This window comes from Culex quinquefasciatus, chromosome 3 (assembly GCF_015732765.1).
Source record: "Culex quinquefasciatus strain JHB chromosome 3, VPISU_Cqui_1.0_pri_paternal, whole genome shotgun sequence".
Lineage (NCBI taxonomy): Eukaryota > Metazoa > Arthropoda > Insecta > Diptera > Culicidae > Culex > Culex quinquefasciatus.
Window position 1 is genome coordinate 29,919,773 of NC_051863.1, and position 22,334 is coordinate 29,942,106.

At 35.5% G+C, this 22,334-nt stretch overlaps 2 protein-coding genes across 3 annotated transcripts in view; one reads left to right on the forward strand and one right to left on the reverse strand.

Annotated features, from left to right (window-relative positions):
- The window catches only part of LOC6048694 (dopamine D2-like receptor), a 533,595-nt gene that overhangs the window by 11,805 nt on the left and 499,456 nt on the right, over window positions 1-22,334 (reverse strand). The window contains exons 6-9 of one of the 2 annotated variants that reach the window (XM_038262391.1): window positions 19,913-20,133; window positions 19,116-19,202; window positions 18,419-18,628; window positions 18,208-18,351 (exon numbers count right to left, since the gene is read on the reverse strand). In XM_038262391.1, the coding sequence (XP_038118319.1) occupies window positions 18,208-18,351; window positions 18,419-18,628; window positions 19,116-19,202; window positions 19,913-20,133 (662 nt within the window). The remainder of the gene's footprint in view (window positions 1-18,207; window positions 18,352-18,418; window positions 18,629-19,115; window positions 19,203-19,912; window positions 20,134-22,334) is intronic. The other variant, XM_038262392.1, reaches the window with a different exon arrangement.
- LOC6048697 lies at window positions 12,259-13,943 on the forward strand. Its single transcript, XM_038262393.1, has 4 exons — window positions 12,259-12,519; window positions 12,599-13,111; window positions 13,165-13,666; window positions 13,730-13,943. Exons 2-4 carry the CDS (start codon window positions 12,599-12,601, stop codon window positions 13,909-13,911), a joined length of 1,197 nt encoding a protein of 398 aa, XP_038118321.1. The 5' UTR covers window positions 12,259-12,519; the 3' UTR covers window positions 13,912-13,943.

Sequence of the window (22,334 nt, forward strand, 5' to 3'; positions counted from 1 at the left end):
TAAATGGTGCCCATGTTTTCGGCAAAATTATGACGGGCCATAAAGGGGAAAGGATTAGGTCTCATCTTTTATTCAGGATTACATTTGGCGAATGAGTGAGTCCCTTCGGGCGCGATACTTCCTCACCAGCTACCCTCCCTCCAAGTTCTTGGAAAAAAGGAGTCAACATTTCAGCACGAGATGATACTGGGATGAATTAGAGAATGGAGATTTAAAATGTGACACAGGGTGTCAACTTAAAGGAATCTGGAAAATATTTTATTATCAGCTTGCAAAAATTCTTGAGAAAAATCTTTGTTATTTTGGATGAAAAAATATTTAAAATATATTTCATTTGAGTAGACACCAAATACAGCAAACGTTAAATTTTCCCGAAAATCTGGCAACACCCTGGAGTCCATTTGTGGGCCCAGGGGTTGAGATCTCGTCATCGAGTGTCCTGATTGGCCTCGCCCGGGCAAAAACCCAATCATAAACCGACGACATATGGCACAAGGGGGGACACCTTCCCCTGTTTTCTAGAAGGATTGGGTGTCCAAAATTGGATCGATGAAAGTGAAACTTTTACGCCTCATAATATTTTATTAGGAGGCACCTTTTTATTGCCTGCTATCGTTTGTCGTTGATGTTGTTGGTCTTTCTGCAGAGCAACAACAAAAAAAAGAGGGACATTTTCTGCACAGGCGATAAAAGGTGGTGAAGAATGTGCACATATTTCACTGAAATTGTCAAAGTACCATTCGTTTGGGTGACCTCTGCCTCTCTGCGCTGGAATGGGTAAGCAAGGAAATAAAAACCATTCGAAACTGAAGCGAAAAAGGTTCGAGGATATTCCTTTATTCATGATTCATGAAATCCAGAACCAACAAGAAATGTGCTTCTTTCAGATCAACCTTTTCTCGTTGAAAAACGCTATAGTAGTGCGAGTTATGATCTGGCGTTCGTGTTCTGCTGAATGTTATGACTATTTCAAACAAGCCCCCCTCCTTAATGGCCAGGGATAAGTTATGGCCTGTTTTCGCTCAATACAATTTGTGTTTTACTCGCAGGAGACAAGTTTGTGGTAACTGCACTCAACAGATGTTTACTATCACTTGGAACCAGTGTCGAATGTTGAGATTTACGGTAGTTTAGACGATGCTTATGTTTACTTGATACCACTTTTGGATCAATATTTTAAAAAGTATCTTGTGAATTTTAAAGACAATTAAAAAAAAAACTCCTCTTCTCAACCACTAATCAACAAAAAAGTCAACAAAGTCCGTAAAGCAAATTTCAGTGAATTTTCCGAACCTATATTCAAAGATGAGCATATTAATTTTCAAAGAAATTCTCACCAAAATTACGTAAAAATTCAAACTTAATCATTGCCAAACAACGACAACACTTAGCAACAAAAAAAATATAGAACAATTCCAGCTCAAATCAGGATTTTTTCTGGTACTTTTGTACCTGATTCTTTCTGATTTCAATGAAACTTTGTAGACATGTTATCCTAGGCCTATATAAGCCATTTTTGTGTATATGGAGCCAATAGTACTCGAAAATAACATTTGAGGTGGGCGTAAGGTTTTTAAATATTTTTGTATTTTGCAATTTAAAAATTACTGTATCTCGAAGCCGTTGCATCGTATCAAAAAGTGGTCAAAGACAAACTTGTAGGAAATTGAACGGGCTTTCTGAAAAAAAAAATACACTGTAAAAAAAAAATACACGCCACTACTATGAGAATTTTCAGTTTTTAAGTTCAACAGTTAAATTTGATGGTGATGTGACGATTTTTTTTCGCTCAATTTTTTTGAGGATATAGCCTAAGATGTTGCAGAAAGATTCACGAAAAATGCAGGATGGTATGTCTCTCCTAAAAAAATTCAAAAATCATTTACTACAACTGTTTTTTTGAAAAGTGGTCTAAACGTCAAAACTTTTCAGAATCGATAGTGGGAATCGATTCCCCAGACAATTTAACATAAAAGTCTTTATATTGACCATTGTCCTAAGTCCAATCCTTGGGAAGATACAGTGGTTTTAAAAATAAAAATGTTGAAAAAACAGGTTTTTTGGTGGTTTTTGGCAATTTCCATACGACAGACTTGGTTTTTCTGTCTCGTAAATATTTTTACCGAAAAACTCGTTCCATTTCCCATAAGTTTGCCTTTGACAGTTTTTCAATTTGACTTGTCTTGTTATTTACCTAAGCTTATTTACTATTCAGGTTTCTACCACACTGAAAAAAATATTCTATTTACAGTTATGAGCAATGTAATTTAACTTATATCTGTTATCCCATACATTTAATTAAAATGCTGTCAAAGACAAATTTGTTGGAAATTGGACGAACTTTCCGATAAAAATATTCACGACACTGGAAAACTAAGTCTGTCTTATAGAAATTGCCAAAAACCACCAAAAATCGATTGCCAAAACCACCAAAATCGATTCTCACTATCGATTCTGAAAAATGTTGACGTTTAGACCACTTTTCAAAAAAACAGTTGTAGTAAATGATCTTTGTATTTTTTTTAAGAGAGATATACCATCCTGCATTTTTCGTGAGTCTTTTTGCAACATTTTAGGCTATTTCCTCAAAAATTTTGAGCGAAAAAAAATCGTGACATCACCATCAAATTTAACTGTTGAACTTAAAAACTGAAAAATCTCATAGTAGTGGCGTGTATTTTTTTTACATTGTATTTTTTTCAGAAAGCCCGTTCAATTTCCTACAAGTTTGTCTTTGACTACTTTTTGATATGATGCAACGGCTTCGAGATACAGTAATTTTAAAATTGCAAAATACAAAAATATTTAAAAACCTTACGCCCTTCTCAAATGTTATTTTCGAGTACTATTGGCTCCATATACACAAAAATGACTTATATAGGCCTAGGATAACATGTCTACAAAGTTTAATTGAAATCAGAGAGGGTCGGGTACAAAAGTACCAGAAAAAATCCTGATTTGAGCTGGAATTGCTTATAAATGCACAAGCTAACCCCGACAAACTTCGTCTTGCCTTTTTTGTCGTTTCTGAGTGCATTATTGGCAAAGGGAGCGCGTGGTCGTAAAAAATATTCGGAGTGAAAAGTAACTTTTTGTGATTTTCAAAGCTTTTCCTATATCATCGTTGATCGGAAGGCACGGCGTCGGGTGGATTGTGTTTAAATTTTTTGAATAAGGTTTTATTTTTTTGCGGTGAAAAAGCCATTTCTATATAACTATCGAAAGACGCACTGACAATTTGGATCGTTCGTTGCTCGAGAGGCATCGAAAAGCCAATACCTTATCCTACTAATCGAAAAAAAATAATCACGTGATGCCTGAAGGAGATGTTGTGGATTCAACGGTCTCAAGCGGTACCAACAACATTCCTTCCTTTCCTTCAAACAAACATTTCTTCCTTTTGTTGAACTGCAGGCTTCTTGGGAGGGCGCCGGTATTGACTAATAAAGTAGGGATCTTCAGAGGTTAAACAGTAAACGGATGGTTGGCTCCCACTGACCGTCAACCATGCTCATGCTGATCATGCTCATGCTTTTTTTTGTCGTTTCTTGACAGTTTTAGCTTATTTTCTGAGGCTGGTACAATCAGCTGACATTAATTTAAAATACGTATCTCTGGGTTTAAAATCACTTTAAGTTTTTTTTCTAAAGATTTTTTTTCAAATTTTCGATGTTAAAGTTTTTTTTTTGTTTTCGTCAACTCTTTAATTTTTTGATAATTAATTATTACAAAACAATTGAACTAGTGTAAAATGCATTTTAAAACACTTTTTCCATGCAAATGCTGATAATATGGTATGATATAGGCAAACAATCAGAAGACGGAGTAAAAGATGATCGAATTGTTCACCTAGCGCTCACATGTGTTCCAGGACCAAGTTGCCTGCGGGTATGGGGATCATACATACATACATACATACATATATAGGCAAACAATCAGAAGATATTCCACCATTTTTTGTAGCTTTGAATATTTTTGAAAAAAAGCATTTTATATCCCCAAAAATATAAATATAAAAGAGTTTTTTTCAGAAATAAATTTGATGTGACAAAATAGTAGTTTATGCAACAAGTTGCAAAAAGAAGATTTTTTCGGTACGAGTCGTACATTTATCCAACCCATTACAGTGCTGAAAAGTAGAATTTTTCAGCACTGTTATTGAAAAGTACAAATTTTCCATTATGTTATTTTTGGTAGGGAAAAGTAGGTCGTTTCGTTCCTCCAGATGGACAGGAAATGATGACAGTTTCACAGCGGAATTGCAAAAAAGTTATTTTCAAATTTTTCATTTTTTCTCGTGTATAATTTTTTTTATGTGGTCCTCATTCATACCTACAACTTTCTATAAATTATACAGATACAAATTTTTAATTTTTCACATACCATTTTTATATGGAAAGCAGCCACAAAGTTTAAACCAGTTAAAAAAATGTAATAAAAATCTGAAATCTTAACTCTTTTTTACATCTTATTTGATAGTTTTAAAAAATTCAAATGGAGCACTTCAACTTAAGCAGTTTTTACATGTTTCTGCAATTTTTTTTCATTTTGGAAGAACTGTCATTTCTATCACTCGAATCCGGTAGTCCATTGATTTTAAAAGTTTTCAAAAAGTTTTTTTCCAATTGGGCGAATCATTGCAAAGATTTAAATTATGATTATATTTTAGTCTGCAACATTCTAAAACTTAATTTTAAAAATTCTGATGTTACACTATTATTTCGACATTTAGTGTTTTCCATCAATTCAGGGCTTTAAAATATATGTTTTCCAATTTGTCAAGATTTATTTACATTTCAGTAGAAATTTTAAATTTTCATTAAATTCAATCGGTTTAAAAATATTGTAGATCTTATAAAATAGCCATACTTATTTCTTTAGGAACCATTTGTTTTGCCGTGACATTTAACAATCAAAGGAAATTCCAAAATATATATTTTATTTTGTTATTTAAAATTAATCTAGAGAAGTTAAATCTATTATAAAATGACTAAACTGTCACAAACATAAAGAAATTTGTCGTCTTTTCCCATCTAATTAAGTAAAGGTATTTTTTAAAACTTATGATTATCCAATGTTATTAAAAAGGAAAAATAAACGTTTTCGAATGCATTCTTCGTAATTTTTAAATGGTAATTTTTTAGTTTGTATGAAATATTTTTTGGCAAAATAATGTTTTATTTATAATGTTTTTATTTCAATTAATGGTCGTTGAAATGATATTATGGTGAAATATAATTTCGGTGAAATCACACTCAGCTAAATCTGGTAGATCTATTTCAATTTCTGCAAGCACAAGTTTTGAGTCAAATTTAATCGTGGTTGAATGTTTCCAAACCATCTTGATTTTTATTTTGGAAAGGAGACAATGTACAATAATTATTACAATTATTCAGTTAACCATTGAGGACACATTCATTTAAATAATGTCATTGTCATTGAAATCCAGCATAAGCTTGAAGCTTGTGTTCACAGAAGACTGCTGAAAAACGGATAATTCTGTTCAAGATAACAGCCTACAATGTTCGACAAACAACCTTGATAAGTTATTCCAACTGCGAAAACAATCCGATTTAATTTATGCAAAGCAAAACATTTTCCGCTGGCCGCTGACACGCCGATCTATAAAGTTATTTAGATATGAATCATTCAACGCACCCTTGCCTCAGGTAGCAATTTTCTCACGACACCTTTGAGAATTCCGCTTAAATCTCAGCGCCCAGCAAAATGCTAATCACCGAAGCGCCGCCTTCTCCGCCCAACCACCGAGCACCTAATCAGCACTAGTAGCAATCAGAACTCGTTGAGATGCAGTCACCGCCGGAGATTCCAGCCTGGTTGACGGACAGCTTCCTGCAGGAGATCGTCCGCCGTGCCAAGAATGATCCGTTCGCCACGTTGTGCCACCGCTGCAAGGTCCGACCGGGAGTCCAACGGGGTCAGAACTATTCGAGCGTGCTGTACCGGACGACGGTGCACTACCGCGGGTCGGGTCTACGCGCCCGTGAGCAAGCCATCGATTTGATGCTCAAGTCCGAGTCGCGGGAGGTGCTGTTGCAGGATCAAACCATGTTCCACACGGAGATGCGGATGTACGGCGAGGTTCTCCCGGCGATGGAGCGGGCTTTGGAGGGGGCAGGTGAGACGATTAGCGTTCCGCGGTTGATTTACAGCGCCGAGAAACCGCTGCGGATGATTGTGATGGAGGATTTATCACCGGCGGGTTGGGCCATAGCCGATCAAGTCGATACGTATGAAGAAGCGGTTCCGGCGATTCGAGCGCTGGCCAAGTTTCACGCAGCTTCGTTCGTGCTGAATCAAGGGGTAGGTTATGAATCCTGAGAACTTCGAAGAACTCAATTAATTCTAGCAAATTTCGCAGAACACCGATCTGTCCACAATCAAGAACAACTTCGTTGACTTTGCCGGACAGTTCATGCAGCTGTACTGCAACTTCGCCGACGTCGTGTGCACCTGGGAGGGCTTCAGCCACATCGGTTCCAAGCTGCAAGCGCTCAAGTCAACCTTCCTGGACAAACTAAAGCGCGTCTACGTCCCAAACCGGGGAGGTTGTAATCCGTACAACGTGCTAAACCACGGAGACTTCCACGCGGGAAATCTGCTGCACAAAACCAGGAACCGAAAGATCACCGAAACGGCCATGATTGACTTTCAGCTGTGCCATTGGGGTTCGCCGGCGATCGATCTGCTCTATGTGCTGTTCCTGGTCGTGAGTCGGGACGTGATGAACGCCCACCGGGACAGGCTGGTCCGGGAGTATCACCAGTGTTTTGTGGAGTACCTCAGTGGGCTCGGCCACCAGGGGTGGGTGCCCTCGCTGAAGGATCTGCACAGCGAGCTGCAGAAGAAAGCGTTTCTTGGTGAGACCCTCGAATTCAACAGAGGGTTGAGTACCCTGAACTAACTCTGAATAATCATTTTGTAGAATTGTTCATCGAGGCCATCCTGCAGCAGTTCCGGACGGTGAACGTGAACCAGGTGGCGCTGGAGGAGTTTGTGGCAGGACGCGTTCCCGGTGCCGGGATCAACAACGAGCGCTATCGGGAACGGGTTCGTGAAAATTTGAAGCAGCTGTTGCGACGAGGGGCACTGGATTAGCATAAGTTCAATGTCATGTTTTTATGTTGTTGAAATTGGGAAGAAATCATTTTTCAATAAGGTTTTGTGTTCTCGGAAAAAGAGATAAATTTGGTTATAACAAAGCATGTGAATTTCATTGAATTTCGAAGCAATACATAACCCGCCTGGATAATCTTTTTTGGTTCTATTTTGACTACAAAGCAAGTTTAGTATCCACCTAACTTATAAAAGTTTGATATGACTGTTGCAAATATTATTCAAAAATTATTCCACCACCCCCTCCTAAGATCGGCCCGGAACATCATGGTGAAAAAAATATTTCTGCAATAATCTTAAAAATTGCAATGGAAATAAACTTGCATTCAGCTGATAATATTATTAAATGTATTTTCCAGTGTTGAAAATCATTGTTAAGTATCTTTGAACTTATTCAAAAATATTTTAAATTTTACTGAAAATCAGATGTACACAGAAAAAAATCAATTTCCGTAATCGTGAATTGTTTCACGATTTTGAGAACCACAAGGGATATTTAGAGTATTTACGATTCACGATTTTGAGAATTGACTTTTTTCCGTGTACAGTACCGCAAAAAAGTTTTAAAAGACCAAACATTCAATATTACGCCCTTTTAATATGTTAGTCTTGATTTAAAATTTTTGAAAATATTTTTTTTCGGGGAGATCGGAAAATTTTACGACTGTTTCATATTTTAACATTGTAAATTGGACCGTTAGGCGAAATAAACCCATTTGAAGCCTAATAAGCGGTCTTGTTTGAATGAAGCTGGATAATCTGGAGTGTTCCTTGAAATTCAGTAAAACCAAGTACACCAACGAGTAGAGCAGTTGTAGTTGCTGAGATATCGACATTGAAAAATGGTGGGTTGTTTGGGTGAGACTTAGAAAACATTAATTTTCGTGTTTTAAAACCTTTGCGTGGCAATATCTCAGCAACTAAGGGTCGTATCAACAAAGTCCGGAATAGCAAAATATAGAGAATTTTCTCAGCTTTTCGAAAATATTTTTTTCGGATGTGGGCAAACATGGGCACTATTTTAAAAAATCAATAACTGCGACTATTTTGAAAAAAGTGACCAAAAAAAATTCTTTGTGTAAATATGGGTATTCGGCGCCGTCGCTCCGTGCCATACTTTCATACACTTAGGAGCCCAGGGCGGCGAAGTCCTTGTAGATAAAAAGGAAGACACTAGTGGTTGGTACTAGCAATGGTGACCGACAGCTATAAAGTCAACTTCGACCAAAAATGGCTATAACTTGAAAAAGGTGCACTTTATCGATTTTTCACTAAAGCACTTTTTTTATTGCAAATTCAATTTTACCTCGAAAAATGAAATTGAAAAAAAAAATTGCGACCAATATTTGGATTTTTGAAAAAAATTGCATTGAATCAAAAAATCATAACTCGGTCAAAGATTTTTTGCCCACTCTGGAAATTTCTGAAAAGTTGGCATTTGATGTCCTCTAAAAGATATAAAAAAATAAAAAATTAAATAGTGTTTTATTTTTCAAATCAAGTTTGAAAAATGAAATTAAAAATCACCAAAAAAAATTTTACGATATATAATTTATTTCAGTGTAGTACATATCTTTACCTACAACTTTGTCGAAGACACCAAATCGATAAAATAATTCCTTCAAAAGATACAGGTTCTTAAATTTTCACATATCATTTTTGTATGGACAGCTGCCAAATTTGTATGAAAAATTATATGGACAATCTAATGATGCATAATGGCTTCTTTGGGCAAACCGAAGGCACCAAAAAAGTTTGAGCCGGATTAAAAAATACAGAAAAAATCGAATGACCGAAATCTCGGAGAATTGCTCTGGTGGAAAATGTACTTTAAATTGTTTTCCGATGAATTTACATCGATTTCCATTAAAATTTCGGAGTTGTATCTAAAATTGGAAAAAAATGTTTTGGATTTTTCGAGCAAATTTGAGGGGGGGGGGGGATTTTTGTAACGGACCTATTGGAATTTTTGAACAGCATCGAACTCGATCTATAACCGAAACATAAATATTTTCATAAAATTTTCAATTTTTCATGTAAGTATTATGGAAACAAGTTTCATCAAGATTTGAAAAAAATGAGCGCTCAAATTGATCTCTATTGTTTGCTTTAATTTTTTCAACTTCTCAGTATTTTCAAATATATTTGTAACAAAATGAAAATGTTAACATATATTTAAATGCTTGAATGTTAATGCCATGATGAAATGTGATAAAACTTTACTGATCAAAAACAATTTTTAATTGATGTGTCATGTAATATCATATTAACTGAATAATGAAGTTAATTTTGCTAATGACTAAATTAAAAAAAAACATGGCTTTCTCACAATCGTGAAAAATCATATACTAAAATGATTTACGTTTTTAATAGTATTAATATGATAAATTTGTTTTTTAAATATCTCAAAAATTACACAATTATTCGTGAAATAATTGTCTCAGTAATTTTTGCCCTTTCCATTAAAAATAATAATGATTTTATCAAACATAAATTTGGAAGTGCAAAAAACTCATATTTTTTACATTTTTACATTACTAGAAACCAAACATAAAAAAACACTTTTCAACATAAAAAAATCCAACTTATAGTTTCCGAGTATTCTAGAGATAAAAGATGATGGCTAATAAGCCATCATCTTTTACAACACTGAAAAAAACTACACAAATCATACTTTTCGCTGTGATGCTTGTTCTTCATGAAGTATTTTTAAATTATAAAAAACTGAAAAAATAACCTTCATCTGCATTAGGGTAAAATCGAAAATTGTTTTTTTTTTCAGCAACACATTTTTGGGTCTCTTTTAGGGTCCCAAACAACCTCCCAAAATTTGGGAGCGATTGTTTGCATGTTAAAATTTTTAAATTTGCAAAATTCATGTTTTATTATTTCATGAAACTAACACCGTAGAAGTATATCCCTGAATGTCTTGAACAACTCTCCCGAAGACAGTATGGTGCCAAATTGCTTCTAACAAAAGTTACAGACCGTTCAAGAGCAGGGATGCCAGATACACAGATTTGTCTGTGTTTCACAGACTTTTGAGCTTGTGCCAGACATTTTTTGAGGTGCACAGACTTTTAAAAAACTTCATTAAATTAATATTTTGTAATCTTTTTTGTCGAAACTTATTTCGTTAGACTTCAAATGCTTAAAAACGCGATTTCTGATAGATTTCAATGACTTTAAATTTATATATTTGAATTTTAGACAAATGCACAGACATACACAGACTTTTTTACAGACATTTTAAAAAACCAAGTGGCATCCCTGTTCAAGAGAGACATTTCGAAATACGCGGTAAAAATCAAACTTTTTGCCAACATTGCGAAGTCAAGCGGAATCTTTCGAAAATTATAATGTATTTGAGGATTTGGGGTGCAATTAACTAAATAATGTCTTCTGAACACTTCTTCACGTCAATTTTAACAGTCATGCTTATTTCGTATTTCATGGTTCATAAGGCAATGTTGGCAGAATATTTGAGTTTCACTGATTTCAATACACTACTTTTGAAAACTCAATATCTTTTTTATAACGCACTTTAGCACCATGCTTTCTTCGGGAGAGTCGTTCAGGACATCCAGGGCTACACACTGCAAAGGTGTTGGTTTCATAAAATAATAAAACATGAATTTTGTGATTTCAAAAATATGAAAATTTTGGGAGTTTGTTTGGGACCCTAAAAGGGACCTAAATAATGTGTTGCTCATTAGATTTTAATCATTTTAAATTTTCACATATAACTAGATTCTACCCTAATATGCATATTGCTTGAAAACAGAGCACTTAATCAAAAACTGTAAAGAGTTTTATTAAAAAATAAAACTAAATTTGCATCTTAAAATATATTTATGAAATTTACTTTGACAATATTTCAGATTTTTCCGAAAACGACTTTTTTAATTTATGGCTTCGGTACGGTCCTATCGCAACTCTAGAGCAAAAGGTGCCATTTTTAGTCTTCTAGAACATACCAGAAATATTCGAAAAAATATACGTATTTTGAGAAATCAGTATAGAATTAAAATTTAAAAAATAAGTATACATGTACTTTCTGTTTAAATGTCCCAATCATAACTTAAAACTATGCCCAAGACACCAAATCGATTGAGGTTTCCAAAAATGTGTTCAGAGGCCCAATTGAAAATTGAAGTCTTAAGAGAAACCCCCTGTCTCGATTTTTTAATATGCAAAAATGTATGCAGGAAAGCACGAGTTTCGAAATTCCACCAAAAGGTGGGATTATTTTTTTCGGATCAATGTCATGTAAGATTATGATGTTAAATATTATAACAAATAACTTTGTCGCAGACCGCAAAGTCAGAAGGCATTCCTGATGTCGATTTATTTTATTGTCACCCTATTGTCCGCGTGGTTTTTGGATGGTCCCTTGAAAGATTTTGCGTTAGAGAAAAAATGTGATGTTACCTCCAAAATCTTTATAACTGTAATTTCGCATATTTCACACAAATTTAGGTGAAATTACAAAGAAAATAAGGTAATACCCAATTCATACATTTTTCAACCTATCAAAATTAATTTTTTTTTTCACGACATTTCACAAGAGTACATTTGAAAAAAATAATAAGAGTTAATAACTGCAATTTTCAGGTCTTGTATCAAGGTCGTCATTTGTGTAAAATTAATGTCCTTTTCAAAAAATAAATAAATAATAAGCTTATCCATTTCCGCATACTCATGCAAGTGGTCAACAGTAACAACGTGCATGAAATGATTGCAAATTGACTTGGCTTTCTAACATTAGTACGCTCTCATTCTGTCATAACAATTCAAAATGACCAAACAGAGTTTGTAAGAAAAAAGCAGTAAATCATGCTCTCGTTAGTAGATGTTGCCATTTGGTCTGAGCTAGAGGTACTGTTTATTCGCTTATCATCATGTGCCCATTTGAATTGTTTTGCTACCTTTTATCTCTTTCTTTTAGTCCCTGGCTTTATCGCTACAGTCGCGGCATGGGCTGTTCAGAGATAACGCTGTTCTGTTTTTTTGTGTTTGCAAAAGATACCATTGAACTAGTATAATGAAAATCAAGAAAAATACCCAATGTTTTGTAAAATGAAGCCATCGATGAATACTCCTCCTGTAACTGTGTATAATCATTAACCCTTTCAGTCTTGCGGGATAATTTTTGCTTGGAAGAAAAAGCTGTGGAACCACTTCAGAAAATAGATTTGGGGAGCTCGCAATTACCAAAATTTGCAAATGTGGGGTTTTGTTTGCTTTAAAATAGTTAGGATTACAAGGGTTGTTTGTACCACTTTCATAAACCCTCCATAGTCGAGGCAGTCAGTACTTGAGTGTAGAAGATAGCGGTTCAGTTCAACAAAACACCACCACCACTGTTGCCGGCTAAGAAAGGTAAGATTGCTGATGTCAACACTAGATGCGATTGAGTTGAGTGTTTCGAGTTTGTTATGAATTTGCAAAATCATTCCAGATGAGCTCCTCCGTTCAAACTCCACCCTGGTTCACCACGGACTTCGTTCACTCGATAATTCGCAATCATGAATCAGACCCCACGATCACAATAACCCAACCGGGCATCCTCGAACCGGGAACCAAAGCTGGAGACAGCTTCTCCGGTGCTCTGCACCGCACCAAAGTTCACTACCGTTCCGATCGTCATCCGAATCAGGAACTCAGCACCAGCTGGATGCTCAAGTCCGAATCCAGCGATGCCCTGAACACCGCTCCAGCCCTGTTCAACACGGAACATCGCATGTACACGGAGGTTCTGCCCGCTATGCAGCGGGAGTTGGCAGGAATTGGTGAACGTCTGAGTGTTCCAGGGTTGATTTACGGTTCCGAAAGTCCTCGATTGATTGTGATGGAGGACTTGTCCTACGCAGGGTGGACCAGAATGGATGAGATTTGTAGGTTTGAGGATGCTTTACCGACGATTAGGATGATTTCCATGTTTCATGCGGCATCGTTTGCACTGAATAAGAAGGTAGGATCAAATTAGTCGAGGTGAAGCTAGGTTCATCAAGTTCAGAATTTCAGGGCATGACACTCTCCAACTTCGCCAACCGCACCTCGGACAGCTTGCTGTCGATGTTCCGTCCAATGTTCAGCTCCTACATCGACACCATCTGCAGTTGGGACGACTTCAAAGAAATTCGACCTCGGCTTCAGGAGTTCAAAGCTTCTTTCGCGGATCAATACAAACAAGTGTACACTGCAAATCCCGGTCCCGAAGGGTACAACGTTCTGAACCATGGTGATTTCCATGGCAAGAACCTGCTTCACTTACTGGACGACCAGCGCAGAGTGGTCAAAACGGCTGCCCTGGACTACCAGGTTTGCAGCTGGGGATCCCCAGCCATTGACTTGATTTACTTCCTATACCTGGTAGTTCATCGAGACGTCCTAGACAACCACCGCGATCAACTGCTGGAAGGGTATCATCGACACTTTGTCGACTGTTTGACCCGATTGAATTTCCAAGGCTGGGTCCCAACCCACGAAGATCTCCAAGCCGAGCTGAACCGGAACGTTTTCTTCGGTAAGCCTGCCTTTACTTGAACTCATCAATTCGAACAGCAACCAAACTATCCCCCCCTTCCAGAACTGTTCAACGACGCCGTCGGTGCGCCGTTCCGCACCGTCGACTTTGGCGCAGTGTCCCTGGAGGACTTTCTGGCCGGGCGCGTCCCGAACGTGGGGCTTAGCAACGCTGGCTACCGCCGAAATGTTCGCGCCAACCTGACCCGGTTGGTCGCACGCGTGGCTTTTAATGTTGCGAAATAAATTTCCCCCTCAGCCGACAGCTTACAAAGGATTAAAAGCCCGAGTTTCTTTCGAGAGTGGGGCTTTTGAATAAATCAAGAAAGTGAGCGCCAAAAACAAGGACCGCGTCGTGATGAATATCCGACGGTCGGGGCCGTTGGTTCAAAATTAAAATCGCTTGTAATTCCGGCACGCAAAAAGTGTAATGAAAGTTGAAACTGTCGCGGCGTGGAACAGTGGGAGTGTGGTGAATCAAATTGGTCAAAAATGTGTCAAATTTGTCTGTTCTTATCGCTCTGTTTACAAATGTTACAAATGTAAATTTTTCGTTTTTCGTTTATCTTTATAGGTACATTCTTTTCCTTTTTTTGTTATTCGTATTTCCTAGTTGTTTTTAGCTTGTATTTTTATTATCTGAAACCAAGTTGTATTCAGAGCACAATGGACAAAAATCAGCATTTTTTCCATTTCCAGCACGACTTTAGCTCAGTCCAAAGTGTGGAAAAACTAATATATATTAATAACATTATTTTCAGATTGTATTTTTAAAGTATAACAAAATACTTAAGATATGAATACAACTTACAGTCATGCCCCAGTTTTCTACGCCTCAGTTATGCACTGCCCCGTTGATAGTTCGTTAAGCTACCTCGGTTTTGCTTGTTCATTACAATCAAAATTTCATGAATATTTTTACAAAAATACGTAATTTTTACATAATTCATTTAAATATTATCGCAAATTTCCCCAAAATAATAAATAAGTAAAATTTTCACCAAACTACATAATTTCAAAAAAAAAAAACTCAAATTTTAAGTTTTACCAATATGGGTACCAAATTATCAGGAATGCCTCACTTATTTCAAAAGTTTATAATTTGTTTAAAACTCAAAAAAAACCCTTAAATTTAATGTATTTGCATAATGAGTAACACAGAAAAAAAACCAAATGGTGACAGATATTGTGTCAAAAAAATATGTAAAAGAAAATGATGAATTCTCATAAATTTTTGGTGAATATTCATCAAATTCACATAACAGAAATAGTATTCAACCTACCAAATTTTCAACATTCCAAAATTCATCTTTTTTTTTGCTGTGTAATAAATAATCAAAAAAAAATCCAAAAAAAAAATTTCAAGATTTTTTTTCGAAATCTCAAAACAAAAAATATTAAAAAATGCTTTATGCACCATTACATTTATACTTTTACCAAGGAATGAAAATAACAATGAATTTATGAAAATTTATATTTTTTAATTTAACGGCTGAGAGAGATTTACAATCGATTTTATAATTTTAGTTTTAGTCATTAATTTTTATTTGACCTTTGATTTGTTTAGAGAAACTTTATTCTTTTTTTTAATTTTAAATCATGAAATTTAATATTTTTCGAAAATACCTATCTTGTTAAAACTTTAAGAATTTTCATGATTATGTTATGAAAATATAATAGAAATTTTCGACCCACGTAAAAAAACATCAAATTTTATGTTTTTTTTTCTGGAAAATGCAAAGTTGCAAAGTTATAACAAAAATTAAATTTGAGTTTTTTTTTCGAAAATATTTTTTTTTTAAATCGAGTTTAAAACAAAGTCTGTTACTTTCGATATTCGAACCCATGTTGCAAAAACATCAATTTGAGTTTTTTTTAAATGCATAGTTTTATGAACATTTTGAGTATTACGCAGAAAAGTATAATTTATTTATATTATGATTTCTGAAATATAGAAAAGTTTCAGAAAAAGTGTCCTGAAAAGAAAGTATTTTTTTGATACACCGATAATAAGGTCAAAGAATATGGCACTTGTAAAGTACTAGACAAAATATGGCTTTTGTGAAAAATACGATCGATAACTGCCCGGATGAAGATGATTTAGTGACCATATATAATCTTTGAATGATTATTTGGAAAAATGTTCACAATGCAAATTTGAAAATTTGAAGATTTGAAGATTTGAAGATTTGAAGATTTGAAGATTTGAAGATTTGAAGATTTGAAGATTTGAAGATTTGAAGATTTGAAGATTTGAAGATTTGAAGATTTGAAGATTTGAAGATTTGAAGATTTGAAGATTTGAAGATTTGAAGATTTGAAGATTTGAAGATTTGAAGATTTGAAGATATGAAGATTTGAAGATTTAAAGATTTGAAGATTTAAAGATTTAAAGATTGAAGATTTGAAGATTTTGAGATTTGAAGATTTGAAGATTTTGACTTCTAATGTTTCTCCATTTTTATCTTTTAGATAAAAATGGACGATCGATAACTGCCCGGATGAAGATGATTTAGTGACCATATATAATCTTTGAATGATTATTTGGAAAAATGTTCACAATGCAAATTTGAAAATTTGAAGATTTGAAGATTTGAAGATTTGAAGATTTGAAGATTTGAAGATTTGAAGATTTGAAGATTTGAAGATTTGAAGATATGAAGATTTGAAGATTTAAAGATTTGAAGATTTAAAGATTTAAAGATTTGATGTTTTGAAGATTTGAAGATTTGAAGATTTAAAGATTTGAAGATTTAAAGATTTGAAGATTTGAAGATTTGAAGATTTGAAGATTTGAAGATTTGAAGATTTGAAGATTTGAAGATTTGAAGATTTGAAGATTTGAAGATTTGAAGATTTGAAGATTTGAAGATTTGAAGATTTGAAGATTTGAAGATTTGAAGATTTGAAGATTTGAAGATTTGAAGATTTGAAGATTTGAAGATTTGAAGATTTGAAGATTTGAAGATTTGAAGATTTGAAGATTTCAAGATTTCAAGATTTCAAGATTTCAAGATTTGAAGATTTGAAGATTTGAAGATTTGAAGATTTGAAGATTTGAAGATTTGAAGATTTGAAGATTTGAAGATTTGAAGATTTGAAGATTTGAAGATTTGAAGATTTGAAGATTTGAAGATTTGAAGATTTGAAGATTTGATGATTTGAAGATTTGAAGATTTTGAGATTTGAAGATTTGAAGATTTTGACTTCTAATGTTTCTCCATTTTTATCTTTTATGAAATGTCCGTTTCAACTGATATTTCTAACACATTGTCCACAGTTTTGCCGGAGTTTTTCATCGGTCGTCATTCTGAAAAAGTTATTGCCCCTTCCCACCCCCACACAATTCCTCCCTAATAAAACAACCCCCTTCAAAGCCAATTTTTCGCGTGCTCTCCCGCGTAAATGAGCTGTATAATTCAAATTAAATTATGCTCATGACTGCCAATATTAGGCTACCCGATAAATCATCGGAACGGTCCACCTCTTCCCTCTTTTCTGGTTGAAAACTTTTCCTTAGACCATCGCCCATTTTCCACACTAAAACGGCACCCCATCCATCATCCTGAGAAGTGGGCCCCGCCGTCCTCCTCCTCCTTGGATTAACTTTTATGGCAACCCCGGCCGGACTCATTAATGGTGATTTTAATTTTGCCTTTCCGGTAATTTCTGACCCAGGCGCGTTCTCGTCCAATTTTGAAGACACACAGGCGGGTTGAGGTTCGTGATTAATTCATTCCGGAGCTGGGATGACAATTTTGGAGAGCTCGTATCTCACCTTAATCTCACCCGTTACAACATTTGCGGGGGGGAGGTCATTTTAATTATTCAACAGTCCAGGTAAGTGCGCCCACCCAGGAAGGCCATTTTCACACCTCTTTCCGAAGGGGAAATTGGACCGCTCTCTCAAGTGCGCTGGATCATTCGCTTGAACTCACGTGAAATGGCGTACGATTTGATGGGCTTTTCATGCCCGGGGCTCTTCTGGTGAAAATTGGACAATAAAAATCTTGCGCTACATTGAACACGCAAGTCGAGTGGGCTCGTGGTTTTTAAAACTGGGAAATGAGATCGGTCGGTAACGAGCCGGGCAAGCAATGGACCGTGGTTGAATTAGGATTTGAGGTTTTCTTTTGGTTGAGGGCAGGAAATTGAGTTTAGCACTTGAAGGGTAAGTAACACGAAAGATTAAACTTAACTGCTGGAAATTTATCTTAATTTTAACATTTGCAATCTAAAACAAAAGATTATGTTAACAGCTTTCAAAAATATAATGATCATAAAGTATGTTGATTCGTCAACTGCCTCAGATGTAACTGATGCTTCATCTGTGTGAGCTGTCTAAGCTTGCTCCACTATCTCAAATGTACAAGGAATGAAGTTCCAACTATAACTAACCAATCCTAGTCAACTGGCATCAACATTTTAGCTTAATTTACCAGTTTATTTTTGTATTTTTGTATTTTTGTATTTTTGTATTATTGTATCTATATCGTCACGCCAGCAAACTCCAATTTTTTAATTTTTGATTGAGTCACTCACCTCGCCGCCTGCTGGGCACCCTTTTTATCCTTAAGTGTGCCGTCCCGCGAGTTGGAGTTCGTTGATAGCGTCGAGTCGTTCCGGTTGAGCGTTAAGGCCTGCTGCACCCCACACCGCACTAACGACAGCGGTTTCAGCGTTACGCTAGCGATGCATCAGAGAACCAGACATTAGTGTGGAACCGTACAAATGTTTTTTTTGCTGAACCTACCTGGCTTCCTTCCGCGGCGAGCCGTTTCTACTTCTAAGCGTAGCGTTTTTATTTACAATGATGGTGGCGGCGTTGGCCACGTTCGGACTGCCGGGGGGCGTCGCGTTCGCCGCCAGCGCGTCCCCCACACTGGACGGGGCGTAGCCCGAGTCGTGGTTGCCGTTCGGGTCGGAGGGAATCTGCGTTGTCGTCGTTATCTGGGCCACCACGCTGCGGGGGATGGACGGAAAAAAATCGGACACGGAGGTTTGTTAGTTTTGAAGGATGATGGTTTGAGCGAGGTTTTGGGAGGGATTGAGCTGACGGGGTGAAAAATAGTTAAGGGGTCACCACCATTAGCTAATCGTTGAACAAGAACTATGCATTAGAAGCAAGCAAGCAGGCACTAGCTACTGACTAGCCACTATTCAGTTAAAGTGGGGCAGTCCTTAAAAAAATGTTTTTTTTTTTTAATATTATCGTTTATTTAACCTAATTTATGATGTCTGTCAAACAAACAAAAACAATTGAAGTCTAAACTGACACTCTTTCACACACTCGCAATCATGCAAACAAACAAACTCTTCAAAACGTTTCTACAGGTAGCGAGGAAGAAGAAGTAAGCATAGTTAGCAAAAGAGAGAACTCAAAACTATTTTCAGTAACTCCAAACAAGAAAATCGAAAACAATCACACACGAACACACACACACACGTACTTTCCAGCTTCTTCCACGACCGTGGCCAACATAAACTCCGTGGACTTGTCGTTCACGATCACATGACAGTCATCAATGTCGGGGGACCTGCGTCGGAGTAGGGGGTAGGGGAGTGAGGGAAAATAGAGAGGGCCGGGGATAACGGGACCATAGAAGAAAAGAAGTGACAAATGGTGAGGGATGTTATTGTCATCAGCATACTTATCAAATGGATGTGTGTGTTTGTGAGTTTTGTGTGTGGTTTGGAATTGTTTGTTTTGACGGACAGTTATTCTACAATGTGTGAATGGGGCACAGACAAATAGACTTGAAACTTTTGTTAAATTCGCAAGATTATATCCAGTTCAAAGTTTGTGACAAATCTCAACGTCTATTTGTCTGTGGTGGCGTGGGTGGGTGCAGATTTATTTCCAATTTGCTGTCTACCGAAGCTCACAACAGGGAGATTGTGTGTACGGATCCAGAATGAAATGCACAAATTGATGAGGTAATGTGGTATGACAACAGATCGATTTCAGCAGCAGCTCTCGGCGATGATGACAGCTTTTGGACATGGCGGTTAAATGACGATTCGTGTTGTTGTGTTTGTGTACACACCACACCGACCAACACCCCAATCATGCAAACATCGTGGATGATGTGATGTGTGTATTGAGTTGGACATTGCGTAGCATTACGAATTAAAACATAATTTATCGACTTGAATTTGTGGAAAAAGAATTTGTCTCTATGAAAGATTCCAATAAATCTGTATATTACAAATAAAATCCAAACCAATTCCAAAAGATAGAACTCACCCCGCGTTGTCGTCGTCCTCCTCGTTCGAGCCGGACGCCGTGTTGGTGGGCGGCTCGTCCGGCAGGATCTTACAGGACCCGCCGCTCTTGGTGCTGCCGTCCAGGTGCGTTTCCGTCGCGAGCTTCGCCACCGTGTTCTCCATCAGACTACCGCCGGCGGTAATCTCCGATATGTGGGGCTTGCGGGCCGCGCGCTGCTTTTTCGCCCGCTTCCGGAGGGCCTGCGAGAGGAGAAATTTTTTTTTATTCAAATAAGTTGAATTTAAAGCACTTTTCTAATTTTAAATATCATGATAGATGGGATTATTTCAAGAAAATATTAAAGTTAAATTTAACCAAACCCGAAAGAATAGTCAGACTCTATTTTTCGATGCCTTACTGCATTCTTAGAAAGATGAATTATGAGGAACGTTTTTCTCTTATTTTTTTTAATTTGACAAACTTTTGCAATCAAATTTGAATCCAGCAATTCAAAAAATTTAAATTTCTGTAGATGGATTGCCTGTTACATTTCTTAATGAACTCATTTATTTTCAATGTTTAGTTTTATTGTGAACCTCATAAAATCGAGTCAGGCCAAAAGAAAAAATAAATTGAATATTATAATAAATTATTTTGTAATGTTATTATCCTTCTATAATTTTGTAAAATAGATCTCAGCATAATAAGTTAATTGTTATGATAACTTGACATTTCCACTAGAAACAACAAGGTAATTCGATACAAAACTGAGAAGAGAGTAATTTCTGCAATTTTGTTATTTAAGTTTATTTTGAATACACAGAAAAAAAAAATCATGGTAATATTACATCTGGGAAGGGGTACATCTTTTATGTCAGAAAAAAGGTGTAATTTTACCTCTGGAAATATGTAATTTTACCGCTTTTCTGGTGTAATGCCACTTTTTCAGTCTAAATTGAGGTTAAATTACATCACTAAAGAGGTAATATTCATCCTTCCAAAATTACAGCTTCCAAAATTACATTATTTTTTACTGTGTAGAATTATGTTTTAACAGATTTGTGGAAAAAATCGTGTTTGGATTTCAGTCCCTTGGAACGAGTTTTTATCCGGTTAGATTGCAAAGTTTCCAATAAAAGTACAGATTTTCACTACATATTATTTTTTCGATTAACTCTCTACAACCCAACCCAGCCTTTTATACGGGCTTCGATTTAAAAAATCGCCAAAAATCCATTTTTAAACCAATTTTTGATCTTTAAAAAGCATTGGAAAGAAAAACTCTTGAAATTTTATAAAATTTATGGGTTGAAAGTTTTACTTGTTTTATGTGACTTTGCCAATGTTTTTAAAAATGTCATTTTTTAGAGTTCAACTTTAGCAGTGTTTTTTACTAACATTTCTTATATTTTATGCAAAAAGAAGTATGCAGTAATTTTTCTAGTGCCCAAGAATATGCCTCTGCGCATTTTTTTAAGAATTTAAATGATAATAGTGCCATTTTATAGCAGAAAATGTGAAAAACATGCAAAAATTGAAAAAGTTACTGTAAAAACCTTGAAAAAATCAGATAGGCAAAATGAAATGATAGGAGTGGGCCAAATACTACAAAAAAAGAAACAACAAAAACATAAAACAAGAGAAGTAAAGTTTTTCGCAGAACAAAAGTTGCTCAAAATGTCCTCCTGAACACAGGAAAAATAAAAAATTTCGAAAAAAAATTGGGCAGAATAGGGTTAAATCGCTATGTCATCCATCTTATTTTTTCGAAAGAATGTTTTGCAAAATCATTTCTGTTGTTGAAACTGATTTCTGATAAAAAAAAAAAATAATTCTTAATTTCAAAGGTAGGGGAAAATTTTCTAAGAAAAAACTTATTCAAAATAAAAAATTAAAACAAAATTGTCTCGATTTTTCTACATTGCATGGTTTAGAAAATTTAATCAATTGGCTATTTACATTCCCATTAAAATCTCTATTGTAATGAGTTGAGCTTTATAAGGCATAAATGTTTTGCTTTTTTAAACTCCAAAGTCAATTCTTTTAATAAAAAAAAATATTTAAAGATATATTTAATTATCTTAATTATTGTGCTAAACAAATTATTAAAATATATCTTCAAAATTTGCATTTCTTTCTTTGACTCGGATACTTAGAAAACAATCGATTTCTTTACTTAAAAATCAACATGTTGGGGTCTGGAACTTCCAAAAGGGTTCACGTGGTTCATGAATGGGCTTTTACAAGATTTTTCAACAAATTGATCATTTTTTTAAGGGAAGGAGAATCAAGACTTCTTCAATCAAAAACTATTTAATATATTTTTATTAATTTCTTTTTTTAGAAGAAATATAAAAGTTTTAAAAATATTTGCAAAAAATTAAAAAAAAGGTATAGAAATTTAAATCACAAGGCATGGTATTAACATGTCAATGAAAAAACAGCTACTGTACAATGGAAT